The sequence below is a fragment of the Bombus affinis genome, chromosome 8 (assembly GCF_024516045.1).
Source record: "Bombus affinis isolate iyBomAffi1 chromosome 8, iyBomAffi1.2, whole genome shotgun sequence".
In the NCBI taxonomy this organism is placed as follows: Eukaryota; Metazoa; Arthropoda; class Insecta; order Hymenoptera; family Apidae; genus Bombus; species Bombus affinis.
Window position 1 is genome coordinate 14315987 of NC_066351.1, and position 21232 is coordinate 14337218.

General features: G+C 40.7%; 1 protein-coding gene across 4 annotated transcripts in view; it reads left to right on the forward strand.

The window, feature by feature from the left end:
- Positions 1 to 20023, forward strand: part of LOC126919102 (single-minded homolog 2) — a 31850-nt gene extending 11827 nt beyond the window's left edge. For 3 of the 4 annotated variants that reach the window (XM_050727795.1, XM_050727796.1, XM_050727797.1), the window contains 8 exons: positions 6431 to 6706; positions 8172 to 8257; positions 8585 to 8674; positions 8804 to 9025; positions 12585 to 12799; positions 13456 to 13562; positions 14658 to 15143; positions 17282 to 20023. In XM_050727795.1, coding sequence (XP_050583752.1) covers positions 6431 to 6706; positions 8172 to 8257; positions 8585 to 8674; positions 8804 to 9025; positions 12585 to 12799; positions 13456 to 13562; positions 14658 to 15143; positions 17282 to 18000 — 2201 coding nt within the window. In that variant the 3' untranslated portion in view covers positions 18001 to 20023. The remainder of the gene's footprint in view (positions 1 to 6430; positions 6707 to 8171; positions 8258 to 8584; positions 8675 to 8803; positions 9026 to 12584; positions 12800 to 13455; positions 13563 to 14657; positions 15144 to 17281) is intronic. The other variant, XM_050727798.1, reaches the window with a different exon arrangement.
- The last annotated feature ends 1209 nt before the right edge of the window (positions 20024 to 21232 follow it).

Consider the following 21232-nt stretch of genomic DNA (forward strand, 5'->3'; position numbering starts at 1 on the left):
TTCGCAACAATCTCGTTAATTTCGATATTTGACCAAAATGTCCGATAAGGTGTAGACGAGATAAACTGTGCAGCTTGTACGTCTTCGGAGCGATATCAGAGAGGAAACAGGCGTCGTTCGAGAACCGAGGATTAATATCGAGTGTACCCTATAGTTTTTGAGCAAATATGCAAGATCCGTGTGCGCGTGGGAATAGTGACAAAGATAATATTTGTTGAGATTTACACGCGTGCCGTGTCGGCGTTATTTTCGTATCCGTAATACCGCCGTGTCTTCCATGATCGAGCACACACGAGCCGTGTGTGCAAGCGAGAAAATGGCACGGTTGTTCGCGCGCCGCAAATACGCGCTCTATCAAAGTGTCGGAATGCGTGCATCCCTCAATGAGAATAAATTGTCGATTATTCCGTCAATTCCGAGTTTGCACCGATGGATGCGACAGAAACGTAACACCGGATGTTCCCATCCGGTGAATGCGCATCCCACGCGTAAATTTTACGCGTTTTCCCTTGAACATTTCCTGAAATGTTTCGGTAAATACAACGACAACCGAATATCAAATATTCCAAACGTTTCGTAGAAAATATTCGATGATAAAATTACGCGGATCACTTTTAATACAGGAGAAAGATACAAATTTCGGATTCGGGTATTTTCATCCGACGGTGGTATGTCCTTGGAGGATAAAATGGAATCTTTGAGATGTACGGCTAAGGATAAAGTGGACTTGTCATATGGCGCCAAGAGGAATCACATTGGGGTGAAACGTGGCCAATTGTGTTCGTTCTTTTAATGGAATAGGTCCATACTCGCTATCCTTCGTATCGTACCTATGGTTAACATAAATATCGTGGTTTATGCTCGAACACGCTGTATGCTAATATTTAATTTAAGCTACGATCGAGTTACATCATCGTACGGTCCTTTCAAACAGGGGAATGAAATTCAATCGCGACGAACTTGGCCTTTATATTCAAAATGGTTGTACAATTTTTTCCGTAGCGGCACCATGAGTCGGAGGACAAATCGAATCACGTTGTTGTTTTACCTCGGAGTATCAAGACCGTTAGATCATACGTAATGTAAGAACAAATAAACTCCGGGCAGAACAATGTCGCTGCTACACGCAGCCGTCGTATGAAGACAAATTTGAATTTTCCGACTCCCTCCCCCCTTCCCCGACCAGTATAAATAAACAGACGGTTCATACCGAGTACATAGCGAGTTCATATCGAGTATCTAACAGCATCCGGAGTATCTTTGAGTATCTAACGAGCGTCTATCAAGTTACGCGACAAGCATTTACGAGTATTTATTCCGCTCTTTTATCTTGCGATTTATACTTCGTACTAACGACTAACGTCTACGTTTATATATTAATTTATTGCCTTAAATATATTCGACGGTTACAACAACAAGTAATCTCGTCATTAATCCTCACGATCTTCGTCCTCTTCACACGAACATCTACATTTCCATTTTCATAACAATCGCAATTTCATCCGATATCAAAGAATTTTATATAAAATACCGTCCCCTTAATGGTTCCCCTTCTACTCTTATAATCGCGAATTGAAGCAATGTTTTGTTATAATGATTTTCCATCCTCGCTCCTTGCTTGCTTTCGTCGATCGTTCAGTTCGCATTTACTACTCTTGGGTCTTCGATCTTCTTGAAATTTGTACAGTGCCCAAAAATGACCAAAAAATCTCCTGAAATAGAGTTCAAATTCGTCCCACCAACAAATCAAGTCCTGTCTACGACCTAGACCAACCACGTCGACCAGTCAACCTTATTTCGGACTGTTAAAATGCGCAAGCACACTCTCGGTCCATTGTGCCGTGGGATCGGTGAATGGATTTTCTGTCGTGACCAAAGGGGGATGATGAATCGCGCATGTACCAGCCCCCTTGTCTTTTTGTCCAACACGAGGGCGTTCTTAGGACGTAGCAGGATGTACGGCGGGGGTGTAACATCCAGGAAAAAGAGCGCAGGGGATGGTTATGCGTTGTATCCGACAACGAGAATGTAGGTGAGCCGATGTTAAGCCGTTGCGGAGTTGCAGGCTCGCGCACCCTCGACGATGCATTGAGACGGTCACGAACGACGAGGATTGTGTTCCTGTGCCCCCCGTTTATATACGACTTTTCTACGTGTATCACCGTAATCGTTCGACGATGGTAATTCACGGTTTGACCTAGTATCGCACTGCTGGATACGCTCCAAAACGAAACCGAATCGATTTGTTGAGTTTACCAAGGGTTTGCTCAAAGGACCGAGGAATTTATTAATTCTAATGGTCGACTATGTCGCATTGAGGTGTCACGATCCGGACATTCTTCTTTCCTCAGATCCTACGCCGTGATATTTCTTTGAAGATTCCAAGTGATTCCTGATTTTGGGAAACGTTCGCTCGTAAAGACGTTTCGGAAGATAATAGACTTGTCATTGGATGAATCGGAGATTTTGGAATTCGTAAGTACGTGGGGGAGAGAAAGATATTCAGATTTTCAAAACGTTCGAGAAAGCGTGTTCGTAAACTATATCGCGGCTCGATCAGGGGAGGGAATATCGCTGCTGTCTTGTTTTGTCAGAGAGCGTTCGAAATTCGTTTGTTTAAAAACGACGCGCGTTACGAAACGCGGAAGAGAATGCGTACGTGTGTTTGGTTTCGTTGCTTCAACGATGTTGCTTGTTCGTAAATATTTTACGAATTCTTCGTGCAAGTACAACTGATTTTAATCGACGCGACTATTCCTTTCCTTATTAATATATAACGTGTTCAACGAATGACAACAGTTTAGAAATTTTCTAGGTACTCCACCGCAAATCGTAATCCATAAATAGAGAAAGCTTTAAATTGAACACCGTATTCGACCATCGCTGAATAGGAATATATTATTACATATATGTATGTATTAAATAATATCATTATATACATTGAAACATTATACGTATATCACGTAAACTATCACTATATCACTAGACTATTCATTGCGTGCATCGATTGTATCTCCTGTACAACGAAATATTTTTCTTGTCCTGTCCGGACAAAATTTCAGTCAACCACTTTATAAATATAAAAAAATAGGATATCTAAGAAAAATATTTCTCTCCGTAAAACGAACATCCCAAAGTCACTTTATCCTTGAAAAAATCAATATTTATGAATCGATGACCTCGAATGACACGTTTCCCCGAACAATCCTGACCACGCTAAGGTGCAGCTACGAGTTGCAACTAAGTGTAGCTAAGGTGTACCACGTGTACGACGTTCCGCAAATAAACTACCAGCCACCTTAGTTTCTCTGTTTTGAACCGTTACAGTCTCGCCTTAGTCCTGGAAAGCTGCGAGGATGACGACAGAAGAAGAAACACATGTTTCGTATTAAATGTTTTCTACCTGTCGACCCAAGCCAAGGTGTATAGAAAGTATTTAACGAAGAATACCAAAGTAAGCTTGCGAGGGTAACATCAGCGGACGAGGAACGTGCTCCCTAAGGTCGTGGACATTGTGTCCCTGCAACGGCAGGTTCTTTCTTTTATGCGGAACATTTTAGCGACACATGTTTCCTATTTCGAAATGCACTTTGCTCTTGGCAAAAAGGTGCATAGCAAGGTGATTATATAGCCCAGTCATAAAATGGGACTCTAACCTGCCACAGTTTTCTTAGGGTTTTTGCCCCGGAAGAATTCGCACACACGACGAGATCGTCGCGTCTCAAACTTCGTCATCGGGCTGTGAACTCTCCGAATCTCGTTCCGGAAAATTCTATTCTCGTTATTGTTCATTTCAACGCCGAGTCAACTGACAAACGACTCGTTCGTCTTACTCAACTATATTCTACATTTTATCGCAAAATTTCCATCGTTTTTATACAAAATGTTGCAACGCAGTTTCGACGAAATTGCAAAATGTCTATTCTAATAATCTGTCGTAAAATTATCGTATAAAATACAGGTGCTTAAACGTCGTTAAGAAAATTAACAGACAGTTGATAAATTCTGTTCGCCAACCGGAGCGGTAGTTCCAGCGATTACCCTTGTAATATTTCAATAGCTCAAACTTCGGACAGTTTTTTCTCGAGATTCACAAGTAATTGTGGGTAGAGTCGAGGCTAGCTACGGGAGTCTTACAGTGGGAATCCTGACAATGGAACAGTACGGCCACCAGCAATCGCTTTTGCTTTCGATTTTGTCACCCGTCATCTCGATATATATGACGGTCCAGCACGGAGCACTTGGGCTTTCTCCGACAATCTCTGTTGTTTTTCTCTCGTTCGCCCTTCCGCTCCCTTCTCTTTTCCCTCTGTAGCTAGTCTATTCTCGTCTCGTTTCATCTTTCTATCTCGTCTTTCTCGCCTACAGCGGAGAACCCAGACAGAGAAGTTTTCACGTGCGTGTACAGAGGGGGTCTTTCGGCTGACCCTGCTCCAAGGGTGGAGCTTAAAATAAGGGTGGTACCTCACGGCTTACCTACCCCATCGAGAAACAGCATCGGGGATGAGATGAAAGCGAAGGAACAGCAGTAGGAGGAGAAATATGCCGACGGAGGGAAAGAGAAAAAGACGAAACGCGACACGAGGTTTCCACAACTTTGTACGCTAGTCGTAATTTCAGTGCAAAGGACGCCAGTTGTGGTGCGTGTATCCTCTGTCGAGATTCATTCCATATGCATTTTCAAGGTCGTGATAGGAATCGAAATTTCTAAATTTCAGAGGATTCTCCTTACGTTTTATCCATGAATCTTTTTTTCTATTTGTTTTCGTTCGGAGGAAGATGCGTATTAATGCGTATTAATGAATATTAATGATTATATGTGTGCGTGCGTGCGTGCGTGCGTTTGTGCAAGCGTGTATGCGATCGAAAGAAAATGTTGGAACAAATTCGATGAACGAACAAGCCGAGAGTTTCGCGAAACCCGTGCGAGTTGTCCAGGACACGTGGTCAACTCGATGTTACGAGGAGCACGCGGAATCTTTCAAGCGTCCAAGTGTCACGAACGAATTCCTATGTAAGTGTTAATGTTAGTAAACGTATTTGATCGAGTTGCGCGCGTCCAACGCGAACATAGAACATGGCGCCCACCGACGAGTGCCATGGTCGTCGTGTTATTTTAAAGAGCGATCCTTATATCGGTAGTTGGAGACGGAAACAATCTCAGAAAGATATCGAAGTTTGTTCCAAAACACGTCAGTTTGAAAATTGTCGTCGATCTACTTTTTCACGAAATAACTCTTTCAACGTTTGTTCGAGCTAGTTGGTGATCGTTGTGATCCTCTCGCGAGGACGTACAACGCGAAAAACCAAGAAAATTGAATTTGTTTTAGTAAATTTGTTTCGATAATCGAATTATTTCCAGACATATCTACTCGTCGTTAATTCTTCAGTGCGTCGTAGCGTGGTACTTGCCAGTTCCAATTATTGTTCCTCAGCTCGGTTCATTCAGGCTCTTTAAACTTACACGTTCATGAACCTATTCGTTCCACGATCACGACAAAGAAGAAAACTTTACGATGTTCTTTGTACCTATAGGGAATGAATGTTTTTTAACCGTTGATTCTAAGAATACAGGGACAAGTACAACCGATTCATTTCTACGCTGTTATGCGTGTTAACTCCTCTGTGGTACTTCTAGGTACTACGTTAATACGCACCTCTAGTCTCCTCGAGTCTCCACATTCTTTATTTTCCTTTCTCTCCGTCGTTTTACGAGTGAAACTAATTAAAACCGAGAATATCTGAATTCGTTTCGTCGACTTTTCTCGCTAGATACAAACGCTTTTACTCCGCTACCAAACCACTTTTAGACATTTCTTCGTCGTATTATTCTTTATAGGAATCTTTCTTACGAAATAATCACTGAGAAATAATCGAAGAACGAAGATTCTCTACGTAGAAATAAACGCGAAAGAGGCTGTGCGCGGTGAAATTTTCCTCGTAGTCGGCGTATATTCTTATACACTTTACAGGGAAGATGTTGAGATCGAGTCGCGGAATTGGTGACTGAAACGACGGAGCAGGAAAAAAATGCATTATTCAAGCAAATTTCCATTCGTGAGAAGTCTCGGTAGATGGGTAGCTACGTCGTTAGATTGCTCTCTTGCCGGCGTTTTAATGACGGTTTGCTCCCTTTGCTTTCGGTTCTCATAACGAGCAGCTTCGGCGTCGTTATGGCATTCGGTGCTGTATCGTTGTTCGACGACGTCGATCGTGATATTAGCAACGTTACGTCCGTGAACTCTTTCCTACAGCACCGCCGTTTCTTTCTCATTCCTGCATATTGTTTACGTACGTTACCTTTTCTTCTGATTTTACGAACGTGTAAAACTCTTGGCTTAATGCATTCCTTCGTTTCTTTCTTTCTCATCGCTTACTTAAATCTCGTATTTTATAATTGTAACCTTACCGTTATATTTTTCTGTTTCAGACAACAATTCTTCTTCAGATACTCTAGACCTCAGCTCGCACAATCACTATTCTCTAAACGGTAATTCTGTCGCTAGTACGTCCGGCCCGCAGGAAGTCGTAATGAAGGAGAAAAGCAAGAAGGCAGCGCGAATCCGCCGCAACAATGAGAATCAAGAGTATCTGGAACTCGCAAAGCTATTGCCTGTACCAGCAGCCCTCACGGGCCAAATGGACAAGGCTAGTGTCATTCGATTGACGACTAGTTACTTGAAGATGCGAGCGTTGTTCCCAAACGGTACTACTCTAAAATATCATCCCATAAAACATAGCATTTCCAATTAGAAAACACGACTATGCAACCGGAATTTCAAACTGTTAAACCATTCAGGACCGAGTAATATTTCTCTACATCTCTTAGAATCTTAGAATTTAGGTGAAGAAGATAGCAACGAGAAAGATATTAAGCGACTCCTTGGAATTCCTTCTCTCATCTACAACGTTAAAGAGAAAAATCCCGTGATGTTAACTGGTCGAAAAGAATCGCAAAAAAATTGGCTTTTAACGAGTTAATAAATAGAAATCGAGAAAAATTCATCAATCCCGTTCGAGGATGTTTAACTGGGTTCGCTTCGAAAATAATCGGAGAAAGAAATCGATTGGTAATTTGTCCGAGTGAGTGATTACGCGGGGACGATACTACGCGCCGAGTAATAAACTTCACTTAGCGGTAAACGGATTGGAACGATATTCTTTGTTAATTCAGCCACCGGACACTTACGCGCAAAGGGCAAATAGTATCGGATGAGATGGATGTGATTGCGCACTTAATGCATTGTCAGTCCCCGCTGCTTTGTAAGCAAAGCATGGGGGCTGTTATAGTGTTACAATGGCTTCCCCCGTCTCACCCCCTGCCCTCGCGTTCTTACGACATCGATGAATTGAATTTCAAGTGGCTGCATCCCTCTAGAATACGGTCGCGTCTTTATTCTTCGAAAAAATGAAAGGAAAGGGAGAAGGAAGAGAGAAAAAAGAGACACGTCGCCCACTCTGTGACACTTCTAGGGTGTTCCTTTTTTTCATTCGCGTGGAAAATTAGCCGGTGAACAGGTATAATGGGCGTGAAATACTTTCAAAAGGATAAATAAACTCGTTCTGTTTCGATCGTTCGTATCAAGAAATCGTCTAATCGTTACTGTGAAATTATTTAATCGTCAGCCAGTGTGAATTTTATCGATAATCGTTTACCTAAAAATTATTATTTCATCGAATAATTCGAACGAGATCGTCGACCAATGAGATAAATATCTGTGATATCAGGTCGCGGCACGGTGCCGCCGAGGTGGCAACGATCAAGCCATTTTCCATGAAATTCCACGCGGCTGCAGAAACCGCCCCAGCAGCTGCAATTGTGGCAGCGCGCGCGTGAACGTAATTAATGCGCAGACACGAAATACTTGGCTATAGGCTTGCTTACACGTCGTGTATGAAACGTCGCTAGAAACATGTATATCGGGATGACGAGACCGACGCGTCTGTGCGATGTGTGCCGCGTCCTTACGGAGAAGACCTCTTTTCTTAGTCGTTGGATCGCAACGATCAAGTTTTGAAACAATAACGAGCGAAAGAACCGAGCGTGAATTTCCCTTTATTCCCAAGCAATAGAGAAACAAAAAGAAAACTTTCAACGACATTTAAATATCGTCGTCGTTTAGGAAAATTAATTCGGCCGAAAGTTTGACGGTGGTGAAATGATTTTTCAGGGCTCGGAGAAGAATGGGGCGCTTCCCAGCCAGGCAACATATCCCTGCAAATCGCCCTCAAGGAGGTGACTAGTTATATTTTGCAAGTAAGCACTCATCGTTCTCTGTGTCGCGCCTTATAAATCGATCTAACGGTCTTACATACGTTGTCAGACGTACAAACGTGAACGTTTAGCCTTTGGTTGTACCACAGACAGATATTTCATTTTATTGATTTTTATAATTTCGTCTCCTATCGAATTGAACGAGATAAGGGCGCGACCAGGAGTTGAAAGCTGTTCTGTTCGATACAAAAGAGATCAGGGCGTAACGAGGCGTTGAAATCAAAATTCTAAAGACCAGAATATTCTTCTCCTTTTTTCTCGTCTCTACGATCGTTGGATTACGTTTGAAAGAAGATTTCTTTATTTTAGGCCTTGGACGGTTTCGTGTTTGTGCTGGCACCCGATGGAAAAATTATGTACATAAGCGAAACTGCTAGCGTGCATTTGGGAATGGCACAGGTCAGATATATACGTTTTATCTCCTTCTTATATCTATTTCGAATTATTCAATGCAAGTATTCTAAGCTTCTGCTAGGAAGATGAAAATTTCACGCAGAATCTCCTGACGTGAAGTGTTAATGAGTTCAGGTGGAATTAACGGGTAACAGTATCTTTGAGTACATCTACCAGAACGATCACGCTGAAATGTTATCGGTCCTAAACCTACCACAGAGCCCGGCGGATCTCGCTGGTTTCACTTTTCCGCCTGCAAACTCGAGAGGCGAAATCGAACTGGAACGCGTCTTTATCCTGCGAATGAAGTGCAATTTGGCGAAGAGATGCGCGGGACTAGTCACGGAGGGATACAAGGTAACGTAATCAAAACTATGTAAAAATTCAGAAAATTGCCCATCTTTCGCAAGTTTTGTAAACCTAAAATAAATAAACGAGAATTTTCAAAATTTTCACTTACACCGCTATAATCTTCAGGCTACTTTATATCTTCGTATGCGTATACCTTTCATTTTGATACTCTGGTCATTGGTTAACTTTTAACGTTACGAATAACGATAATATAATCACAACGATACGCGTATTTCAAAAAGATAGATTTTGCGTTAAAACTAGGAGAAGTTTCCTGAAATAATTCGAGGGTTAACGATTATCTCGGAGACGAAAGTACGCGATTATCGGTTTATTGGGTTTCGCAAATCGCGCAATATTCGCAGCAAACAAACGGCGAGACAAGGCGGCAAGGAGAAGGCGTTCAACGATTAGCATAACGCCTAGGCTGCTTGCACAGGAAATCATAAAACGAATAAAAATTCAAATGCTAAATAAGAGATAAGAAGTGGCGAGCTAAGTAGGGACGGTATTGTCCTGGTCACGCGCCAGTCGAAAAGAAAACGGCCACCAGGTAGAAGGCTGCTTAAACTCGCTCGGCTGCATCCGTTCCTTCCGTGCAATAAAAACACCGGCTACGTGAACGTGTTTCATATATCCGGAATAATCGAAATTTACGAAGATCAATCTCCGTGGCCGTGGTTCCTTTGTGGAACAATTTTATTTCAGTCGATTCCATTTCGTTCTCGATTCGTTTCGATCTCAGCTTTCCAGATAATTTTTCTATATTTCGAACGTGTCTTTCCATCCGTTTGCTTTCGGTAGCGTGTTTTCTCTGATAGAAAAATCAGAAAATTGTTGACGTATTTACGAAATTTCTTTTATTTTATCAAGAATTAATTACGCGAATTAATAACTTGGAAGCGTCGTTTATAACATTGTAAAATCGGTAGAATATAAATCTAAATTGTCTACTAAATGATATCTTACGAGATTAAATATACGATATACCTGTTTCGTTTAGACATCGCAGCTTCCATTAACGCAGCTAGTCTCTTCATCGGTCTACGAGAATCTTCTTTGCGTGATTCGCGAATTAAGAAATTTAAGAAACACGACTACAACGAGTTTCTTAGACGACAATGTAATTTTACTAGATTTGAAAATTATAAACGTCGATTCTGTTAATGCAAATTAAAGATCGATTTCATTCTATGTAAATAAAATCATTATAGATCCATTAATTTTATGATTAAAGCACGCTCTATCAATGATAATCGATCGTCCTAATAATTTTACACGTATTAATTATTTACCGTATTCTTTCAAATATTCTCAAATCTCGCTCAAGCTACCAATTATATTAAAGCGAATATCTGAAATCCACTTTTCGAGACTGGGATCGATGTTCCGAACACGGCGCGCATCGTTATTCATGGATTACCCAAATTACTTTCATCGATCCGATTAAATCAGTCTCCCTGGTGCGGTCCAGATTTCGTCGACAATTGCTCGCCACGATTTACGATCATTAATACCACAAACGATTTACCGAAAATCAGTATATCCACCCCGATACTTTCACGGATGATCCACGTTGGTTTTACCAAATGTTCCACATATGTTCTGGCAATAACCATCGTCTCGTTAATCCTTCGTAAAGGGTAAGCGCAGAGAAAGGGACCTGCAACACTTTGCACTTGCCGTAGCAAAGGAGACTGCCCTCGAAAAGGAAAATGTTTGGCAAATAGGTCGTTCAAGCCTGTAGCGCTATGATGACCGTGACTCTCGACGAAATCGCACACAGAAAAGACCCCAATAGGCGTTGAGCAAAGTCATGAATGCAACCCCTGTAAGCTGTTAAAGGCGAGTTGCCCGAAGGGGGTTACGTGGGACGAAGGTGGCTTTTTGTATGGCACTTAGACACACAAAGACCAAACCTGTAGTTGGCTGGGTTTTGCGTAGGCGCGAGTAGGCGCTTCGTCCGATTTTCAGTGAATTAGATCGACGATTGCGCAAACGAGTCGAAGGGTCGCGATCTTCGGCAATCACGAACGTTGCACTTTTTCTTTTATAATGTTCGACTAGTTTTAAGAAATTTCTATAGAGGTAAATTGTGGTATAGAAGCAAAAAGAAAGAATATGTCACGCTGAAATAGTTGGAAAAACAACAACTTGTTAGATTGGTAAATACAAGTTTCCCGAAGATAAGTGAGAAATTTACGAAATTTCATAAACGATCATTTCTAGTGTATTTGATAGATAGTGTATTTGTATTTCAGAAATATATATCGTATAACTTAATTTTTAAATAACCAAATGTGGAATTTTAAACGAAAGAAAAATCACTTTAACATCGTTTTCGCGAAACGCGAATTAGAATTTCATTGATTCTAAATTTTATCGAATTAGACTTGATCGAATCGTTCGGAAGCCACAACGAAAAGATTCCGGAAATGATGTTAGGAATATTAATTTTTACATCGTCTCTGGAATTTATGGAATTTATTGGAAATTTTTTGGGCAATTTAAATTTTTTGGATAAATGGAGGCAGATCATTTATGTTACTATATAAAGAAATTAAAGAGTTTGTCTTCTGAGACTCGATTTGGCTCAATTTATTACTGGATGATACTGTACCTATTAAAAATCGGATATTCGGCGCGTCACTCGAGCTCGTTTCCACAGACGGAATCGAGCGAGTCCGCACCCCGTTACGAATTATGTATTTCGTTTCTTGCCGGTTTCACCCTCGTGTTCCCGTACTCGCACGTTCGGGCCCGCGCCGATGCATCGCGAAATTGCATATGAGAGAAGCGAGAATGCAACGCGGGCATACGGAACAAGGCTATTTGCTTTACAAATCTGCCATCTACTCGAGACACAGGCGACGTTGAACGAGGCTTTTTTCCGTTTCATCGGCCATTTAAATAAGCAGGAATTGTTAATTTACCTCCGGAAGCGGCGTCGTTCCACGCGAAAATCCGCACTTCAACCCCCCGATGAACTCGCTCGAGTGTCGCACTTACGTCCTGTCGGAACCGCTGTATAACATTAAGAATAATCACGTGCACATGTGTAAATAACTATAAGTCCTCCGTGTCGAGTATATCGTCCTCAATTGCGATGTTTCGTTTGAATATTCTCCCTTTCCTACCTTTAAACTGTGGCCCTGCAGTTGATCAAAAGTTAATTACGAAATTCCTCCGCGAGAAGTTAATTAAACTCGGCCTAAGCAAGTTGAGCCAATTTTTTATTTCTCTGAAAAACTTTCCAACCTTTCGTTTTAAAAACTAATTGCACAATTGAAACGATATAAGCGTCGCTAGGTGTCGCAAAATTTTTGCACATTTTTATGCAAGTCCGGCAAAGTATGGAAGGACAGTAAAGAAATTAGGCGTGAACATAAACGATTCGGACTACCTGCGGAAAGGGTATAAATAAATAAATACACCTACCCGTAGAAGCTAATTTGAATCTCAGGAAAGACTAGAATCGAAATAAAAGAAGAAGATAGTAGATCTTAACCAAAAAGTGTTCTCGAACGATATTTCCTTATATAAATGAATTTATTACTTGTTACAGGTGATACATTGTTCCGGCTACCTAAGGTGTATCGTAGAAGGACCGGTAGGCTCGGAATACGAAGACGGCGCAGGTCGACACTGCATTCGAAAAGTTGGTCTACTAGCGGTGGGTCATTCTCTACCGGGACGTTGTCTCACAGAAGTGAAACTATATCAGAACATGTTCATGTTTCGTGCGTCGTTGGACTTGAAGTTAATCTTCGTGGACGCGAAGTAAGGAAGAAAATCAATCGTGTCAGACATTATTTCGGTGAATCACTTTTATTTGTCTGGTGGCTCGATCGAATTCGACCAACGGGAGAAGAAAAAAAAGGGGAGGGGGGAGGGAGAAACTCGACGAAACAACGAGCCAGATTATTTCTGTCGCAGTAATTACGGTACGGTGTTAAGTTGCGTCGTCGATATTTCGACGCCGGGGGAGAGAAGGGTCCTGCTCGGCGGCCATTAAAATCAGTTTCGTGTTACCACGGTCTCGCTAGATATTTTTTCCCTTCCTTCCACTTTTTTTTATTCTTCCTATTTTTTTTTTTTTTTTTTTTTTTTTTTTTATTCGCGTCAAATAAATATCCCGCGCAGACAAGGCTATATCATACACGTATACACGTTTCAGTCGCGTGTTCACGTTGGGAAATGAACACGTGACGGAGTATAAATACGGGGTAGGGCGATGGAACGCGGGATGAAATTTTATATCGCGCCCGGAAAATCGATCTCCATGGATGACGACGGTTATGTAAACCTCGAATTCGACTGGACTTTGGCAAATCCCGGCAAAAATAAATATATTCCTCTCTGAAATATTTGTAGCCAAAGGAAGACAGTATAGCGGATATTGTAAGGTGTTTTCATTCTTCTTCTTGCTGTTACAGTGTATCGCAACTGACTGGCTATGATCCACCGGATCTGATCGAGAAGACGCTGTATCACTATGTGCATGGTTGCGACATGATGCAGCTGAGGCATGCTCATGGAACCTGTAAGTATCGCAAACAATTTCTATCTTTTCATTCTCTAATTTCGTCGTCAAAGGCAGTAACCCATACTCGAATTGAAAGCAAACGCTGAAAATTTCATATTATTTTTACACGTTTGATATTCTTGCTTACGACCAAATATTCCAAGTCCTATAGAATTACCGTTGAAAACGTTATGGACAAAGATGTTGAAAACTGATACGATAGACACACTGTAACAACTGTAACTATGAACGAGGCGAATAGTAAATAGGCGTCGATCGGAATAGGCCTTATTTCTCCTGACGCGTGTGTATTCGAAAGCGGTGTCAGAGGCGTCGGCGTGGTATCAGAGTGCTCGAAGAGGCTCTCGCAAGGCCAAAAGCAGCTGACGCTGCTTAACTCGGCGACGCCCTCGCTGACGAAATATCCTTTGATCTTTCTTAGCTCCCATCCTCCGCGAGTCGACTTTTCAGACGAAGCATCGGAGTATAACAGCATTTCCCTTTTTTCTCCTCCTCTTTCTTTGTCCCGTCTTGTGTCGCGCGCCAACACGTTAAAGTCTAAGTATATGCATACGTATTACATACACGGTGTACATTATTGATTGAACAATGCTGCTATGGCGCTATGAGCAGAGTAGAAAAGAGAGGCTGGCCCGATGTGTATACGTGTCTAGATGTCTACGTATGTGTATATGTGTTCGCGCGCGCGCGCGCGTGTGTGTGTATTTGTGTGTGCGTGAACGTCAGCTCGAGGGTGAACGAGAAGGAAGAGAGGGGATAGAGGGGACAAAGGGTGGTAGAAGAGGGCAAGAGAGGAGGAGGCTGTTACTGCTATCACTGTTTGAACAGACTCGCAGTTTCACGAGCGCAACTCGAAGGGAGCCTGACATAATGCCACTAATGTCTGCGCCTGCGGATTGTACGATCGACGTTACGCTCGAAAATTTCCTTTCATCGATTCACGAAACAGCCTTTTCTAAAATATTCGACTATAAAAATGATTTTCTTCCGTTGAATCGTCGATCGACCAAGAAACATAATTGTAGATAGCAAAGTGATTCTCGAGATAACGATAAATCCAACGTGTTTTATTCTCCTTCTTTCTGTTCACAGTATTGTACAAGGGCCAAGTGATAACCAAGTACTACAGGTTTCTGACGAAATCAGGAGGATGGGTCTGGATGCAGTCGTACGTCACGATAGTGCACAATTCCCGAAGCTCCCGGCCTCATTGTATCGTGTCGGTCAACTACGTGTTGACGAAACCAGAGAACACGGACCTGTTGTTGAATTGCGAGCAAAAGTCCTACTGCTCAAACTCGAGCAATCCTCCCAACACCCCTCTATCGACACAGACCACCAGCGGAAGCATCAACGACCTGGACAATCACAGCCCCCGTTCACCGGCGTATCGAACCAGATCAAAAGAATCGCCTGATAACGATTACGCAAACGGTGCCACTTATCCTAGACCCGAGTACGTTGACCTGACGAATCACAATCATTATCTGTCGCCGTCTTATCAGCCGCAAAACGTAAACAGCAGCTCTCACGAAGACAATCTAAAATACAACTCCGACTGGTTTTACCAATATGGAGGTAAGGATGCTTTGAAGCAAAACTTTTAAATAGATATAAAGCTTTACGATCAAACATCGTTGTTATTGTCGTTATCGTTATGTTTACGGACTGTAGTTTGTTAGAATATGAGAAGCATTTATCTCGAGAGAACAGAAAGTAAACTATGCCTGTAGGTGTATTTGACGATGAAGCTGAAGTACAGGAACAGTTAATTTCTTCGCAATGAAGATTAACTTTTGTAACAAACCTACTTAAACAATTTTGTTGGCTATAAAGAGTGCGTGCTCTTGTTTAAAAAGGAAACGGGATATTTCTAATAGAAAGCCGAGATATCCACAATTCGAATTGCGTTGCAATTTCGGGGCTATTTACAATGTCGTTAAGCATTTTACGAGTAGAAAGTAAATCGACTATTAACGTCGACGTTCGAGCGTCACAAGATTTAAACGGTTTAAGATCAAAGAATAGTCATCAGGAGACTTTGGGCAACCTAAAACACGAGCAGTTAAACGTAGGAATCTATATCGTATGTTGTATCTATGCTGCTCTATTCTCTTGATGAGATAACGATGGTAAGGCGTCCAGTTGATAGATCAGTACTCGAAATGAGGTCTGATCAGAATACCGTATGACAAACTAAAAGTGTTGGCTTTCTTAAAGAACGTTGACGCTCTATATACGAAACAACGAGCCTTCAGAGTTTACATTCAGTTTGTCGATACTAAGACTGATTAGTACGAGATCCACATTTCAAGTTAAAATTTGACGAAATCCGAGTCTTTGGATTGTTAAAGGAAGAGAAAACCAAGTCTATAAAATATTAGTTGTTAAGTTAAGTAAAAGTTAAGTAAAGTTAAGTAAATTAACGTTAAGTTAAGTAAAAAGTCTAATCGAAATTAACCGATAAAATTAAGCCGTTTGCATAACGAAAAAGCTTATCTGTGTACCTGAAAAAGAGGGAAGTATGTGTACACAAGATCACTAACCGAATCACTATATCAAGAGATGCTTGATGAATTGCAATCGCCAATTAGAAATAGGTAAATGCACGGCGAAAAGGAAAAGGATCTTCAACCGATCTAGCTTGCGCTGCGTATAAATTCAAGTCACTGGCTGCAGCAAAAGTACCGATCACTGAGCCAATAATGACGGTTTCAATGCAACATCGGATCTCTACAAAAAACAAATGAACAATGACTTATGAACAGCTATCAACATATGACCCATGCGAAAATCGCTTGTATTCGAGTTTCCGTCGAATCTATGGATATTATAATTGTGTAAGTCAAACTCTGAGTTAGCAATACCTTGGCATAATCAAGTTTCAACAAGTACAATTATCATATATGGCTCTGACAAAGAAGAAATAGTCAGCCTCAATGTGTTAAGTTTAGATCTTAAACCTCTACTTGAAATGCTGGAAATTTCCGACTTTGTTTAAATTTGCCATCGGCAATAATGTTCAAGATCATCCTCTCGTGAATATCAGGTAGATAAAATGCTTTCTAACTTCTACCTGAAGATTTCATGAAAACCGTTCAGAAGCTGAACGTTCCTAGGATCAAGCGACAAAAAGAGAGAGAGAGATCTGGATGAATTTTAATTGATAGGCGATTTGCGATTTAAAGATTGATCATCATGCTGCCGATGACCAGTCCTGGCAACTATAATAAGACACACTGCCACAAGAAACCCAAGTCACTGAATTAACACTCTTGTAATACATCCCTTACAAATGTTCATAGTATCCAAGCGTATCTGAGATGCAATAATATAATAGATATAATATAATATAATACAATAAGTAGATGTAAGTAAAGAAACATAGCAACAGAAAAATATCGCAGACGGTAAAACGGTGGACTGACACTAAACCGGCTCGATTCGAAAGACAATACAAAAATACGACTGAGATTTTCGGCGAATGATGGAAAACTTGTTATATATATAATTAAAATATAGTAGATCTCCGTTTGTATGAACTCGATTTATTTGAAAGAGTTAGTGGCTGGTTAAACGAACTATGTATCCTATTACATCAACTCCAATTACATGTCTGCAATTGTAAACGATTTGTCCCTCGACAAATTCATGTAAACGGAATTCTACTACGAGGTATTGAATTTCAAATGAAAAAAGAAAAATGTTTCTTTCAGATATGCATCAAGACCCGTTAGCTTCGGTATCGCAGCAACAGGAAGCGCAACATCCTCACCCTATGCATCACGCAAACTCCCCATCGAACCTGCAGCAACACAGTCCCCAAAACGCTCAACAGAAACACCAGCACTCCCCTCATCTACTAGATCATTCGACGCCTCCATCAAACCTGCCACAACCGCAGCCACAACCACAGACACAAGCTCAACAGCAGCAAGCACCACCGCAGCAGCAACAACAACACAGTCCTCAAAGTAGCCAACAGAACAGACCTTACTCCACCTCGTCGAGTTCCTGTTGCAGCACAGACGCCATGGATACTCATTTACCGAATGCTCTGAGCGTATACTCCGTACCACACAGTTATCATCCTTACTATCATCACTACATGCCTGACTCGGCGCCATCTAATTTAAACGAAGTCGGTGGAGTGATCATGCACCCTAATAGCAATCTCAACAACGAGACTCACAATGTAACCGCAAGTACCAGTGCTTCCAGCAACGTTCAACATTACGAATCTTCGTACCAACCTCATTTGAGTCACTATAATACTAATAATAATCCCGCGAAGCATTCCTATCATCATCAAGAACCAACGCCAGCCAGTTATACCAGTGTGATCGTAGACTCGCAGCAATATAGTCCAAGCTCGGTGCAAGACCTGATTCACTATCAACATCATTACGAAGCACATCATCAGTTCGTTCACTGACACGAACTAGACGCGGCTTGCGCATAGCACGTCGATACCAACTGTAACCACGAGTCGTGCTATTGTGATACGTCCTCCAGTCGGACAAACAACGATTTCTTGCAAGAACGCTCGAATATCGATAATTCGAGGATAATGGTGAACGATGAGCGCGAACAGGTTGTTCAATGGAAGGCTAAGATTTGGTGCGTTCGACCATCGGAAATATGGAAGATTATTTCGGGCGGAGGATACAGTGAGAAATCGTGAACTCCAAGTGAAATCAGAATGTCGAGTGAATGACGAGGAAATATATAGTAGAAATATTGGGAATAATAAAAATGTCGCTGAATATACTGCCGAATTTGCGTAAGACTCTAACGAGAATAGCTGTACAGTTGATATATTTAAGAAGATGGTAATCGTTTAAGGATTTGCGATCCCGAAGGTTTATTGTATCGTATTGTAGCATATTGAATGACGATCTTTTGTGAAATTTGCTGGTCATTAGGTCTCTTATACTTTATTCACATATCACTTAAGCTTCTTATTTGAAGAATATACACCTTGTGGCAATTACGTTGAATAATTGCTTCGAGATTAATATAAGTTAAGCTTCGGATATTCTGTAGCGGGTGATTAGGTTCGTGTGGCAAATGCGATTTTCGTTTTGCAAGAATTGTAAGAACGCCTCTTAACATATCCATCTCTTTCTCTTTCATTCTTTAAGCGTTTATTTATACGTAAACCTATCTAATCGTTTGATCGCTAATGATGTTCGACAACATTAGCTAAGATAACAATTTCGATCGTGTATTTAATCAAGATTTTGATTCAAATGGTAACGAGATTTTTAATTGAACGAATTCGTCGTAGAAAAAACAGACGGATTCGAATCGACGATTCAAGGAAATGTTCGAATCAGCCAAATTCGAGATAAGATTAACGGGCGAAAAAGTTCGATCGAAACGGAAATTAACGAAAATAACAGAAAAAGAAAAGAATTTCTGCGAATTACACGCTGGACGTGAACAGCTAAAATTCTTCTCAAACTCGAGACGCCTGAAGTGGAAAATAACGCGATCGTGTCTATGGACGAGTGATTTTATACGATTTAATTACGCGAAATGTTCTGTAAAAGTACTAACCCTAGCATTTATTCGCCAATAGGAAATTACAAGCGTGTAACTGTACATAAGGTGAAAAGTGAGGAGATCGGAGGTGATCCGAACGAGTAGCGCGAGATACATACTTAATTTGTAGACATGTACATTACATAGTCGTTCATAGCTGGTCGAAACTCTTATATATAAATACAGTAGATATTTCTTAGGTAGACCCGAAGACTGACCGGTGTTTGTACCAACCGACCAAAGAAACACACCCTCCTTCGTATTAGAAGAGAAAACAAAGGTACAAATATCACCGTTGTTATATCTTAATCCGCATTTATTTAAATATCGCGCGCATCCGCAAAACCCAATACTTAATAAATATGAGCATAGAGTATTCTGGCGATCCCAGTTACATCTTAATCATCGAAGTATTTTATTATCGAAATTCCATACTATAGTAACCTTAGGAGTTCCTCGTGGCCGTCACGTTAACACCACGAGGCTAAATCACATGTATAATACACGTGTACACATTGCCGATTGCGAACTACTATTATTTATAATCGATGTAAATTAAAGAATCGGAGGTACTGTTTGGTAGTTGGGGTGATGATCACCGTGTTGTACGATACGTTACTATTGTAACCGTTGTAAATATTGTAAAAGTGATAGCGCGCGCGCTGCATACCTATTGCGAGAAAAATATAATCGATATTTTCCTCTGATGATCTATCTTATTGCTGTTCTTTTTCTCTTATTTTCTTTTCGTACATAGATCCTCCTCTTTCGATCAATATATTTGTATTTAAATCTGCGTTTAAATCTACTTCAACGAATAAAAACTTCAAGTTTTGTTCTCTCTCGTCACGATTGGAATTATTGTATCTTGAAAGTAACGAGCAATTGAAATAAATCAATAAATGAATCGAGCTATTCTTGAAGCGAATTATTCGATGTTAGAAAGATAATAGAAGTGTTCCTGTTTTTTTCTTTTTTACAATTGATCAAAGAAACTTTATTAAATGCGTTGAATAAATTCATTGCACGAAACTATAACTATAAATCATCGTTTTTCGGATAATTTGATATTTTGCCCATGACGAAGTTTCTCCTTTACTGTGGGAATTTCCCATGACGCTCAAACCTGTTTCCTATGGGTACCTGTGAAAAGTAAATAACGTAACGGGCATGGTAACATATTTTTCCTTTTTACTAAATTCTTAGAAATTAAGTCGAAACATATGGACACCCCATGGATATTCCATGAAATATTTCAAACAAATGATTCGCATTCATCTTGGGTTCAAGATCATAAATCCTTCTTCTTCCACTTATAATTCACGGATAAAAGATATTTTCTGATGTTTAGAAAAAGTAGACTATTTATTCCTAACAAAAACAATGGCAATTTTCAAAATGCAACGATATAACACTATAAGATTACTAAAAAAAAACAAATAAAGAAGATATTAAGAGAGAGTGACGAAAACTAATATTAAATTGTAAAAACGGCGACAATAAAAATGTGAAACTATAAAAGAAAGTCTTTAAAAAGATGTACGAAGAATTTTTTAACCAAAGTTAAATATTTTACAATTTTATACAATTTTTCATGAAATCATACAATTTATATCATCGAGGAAAACTCAGCATTCTGAAGAGGTCGTTGATTATCCCACGACAAAGGAGAAGGATCGGCTGGCAGCATCCGTTCCCGGATCCCCCCGAATGAAATAGAAGAAAACAACGATCCTGTTTTTCTCTGACGTTCGCCCGATTGTCACTACACCGGCACGAACAATAAATTAATTGTGCCATGTACGATTCTTGGGTTAGCTTTCGGTGGTCGCGTGCTTGCCTGCATGGGGTCGCTCATGAAGGGAGGCACGTGCCTCTTTATAATCGCCGTCAGTCTCGGCTTCGCTATTAGAGTCTAAAAAGACAGGTTTCACGGGAGGAGTCACTAATTTTTCTATTCGAGAACAGAATCACACTGTGTTCGTACGATTTGAAAGTCGACTTGGCACTGTGAGAACTGGAGAAATTAAGAAATCTCTTTTGAGAAGCGTATTCGAAACTGCAATTCTGTAAGGACCGTGGATATACAAAATTTCAAGCAAAATATTGAGAAATTTATC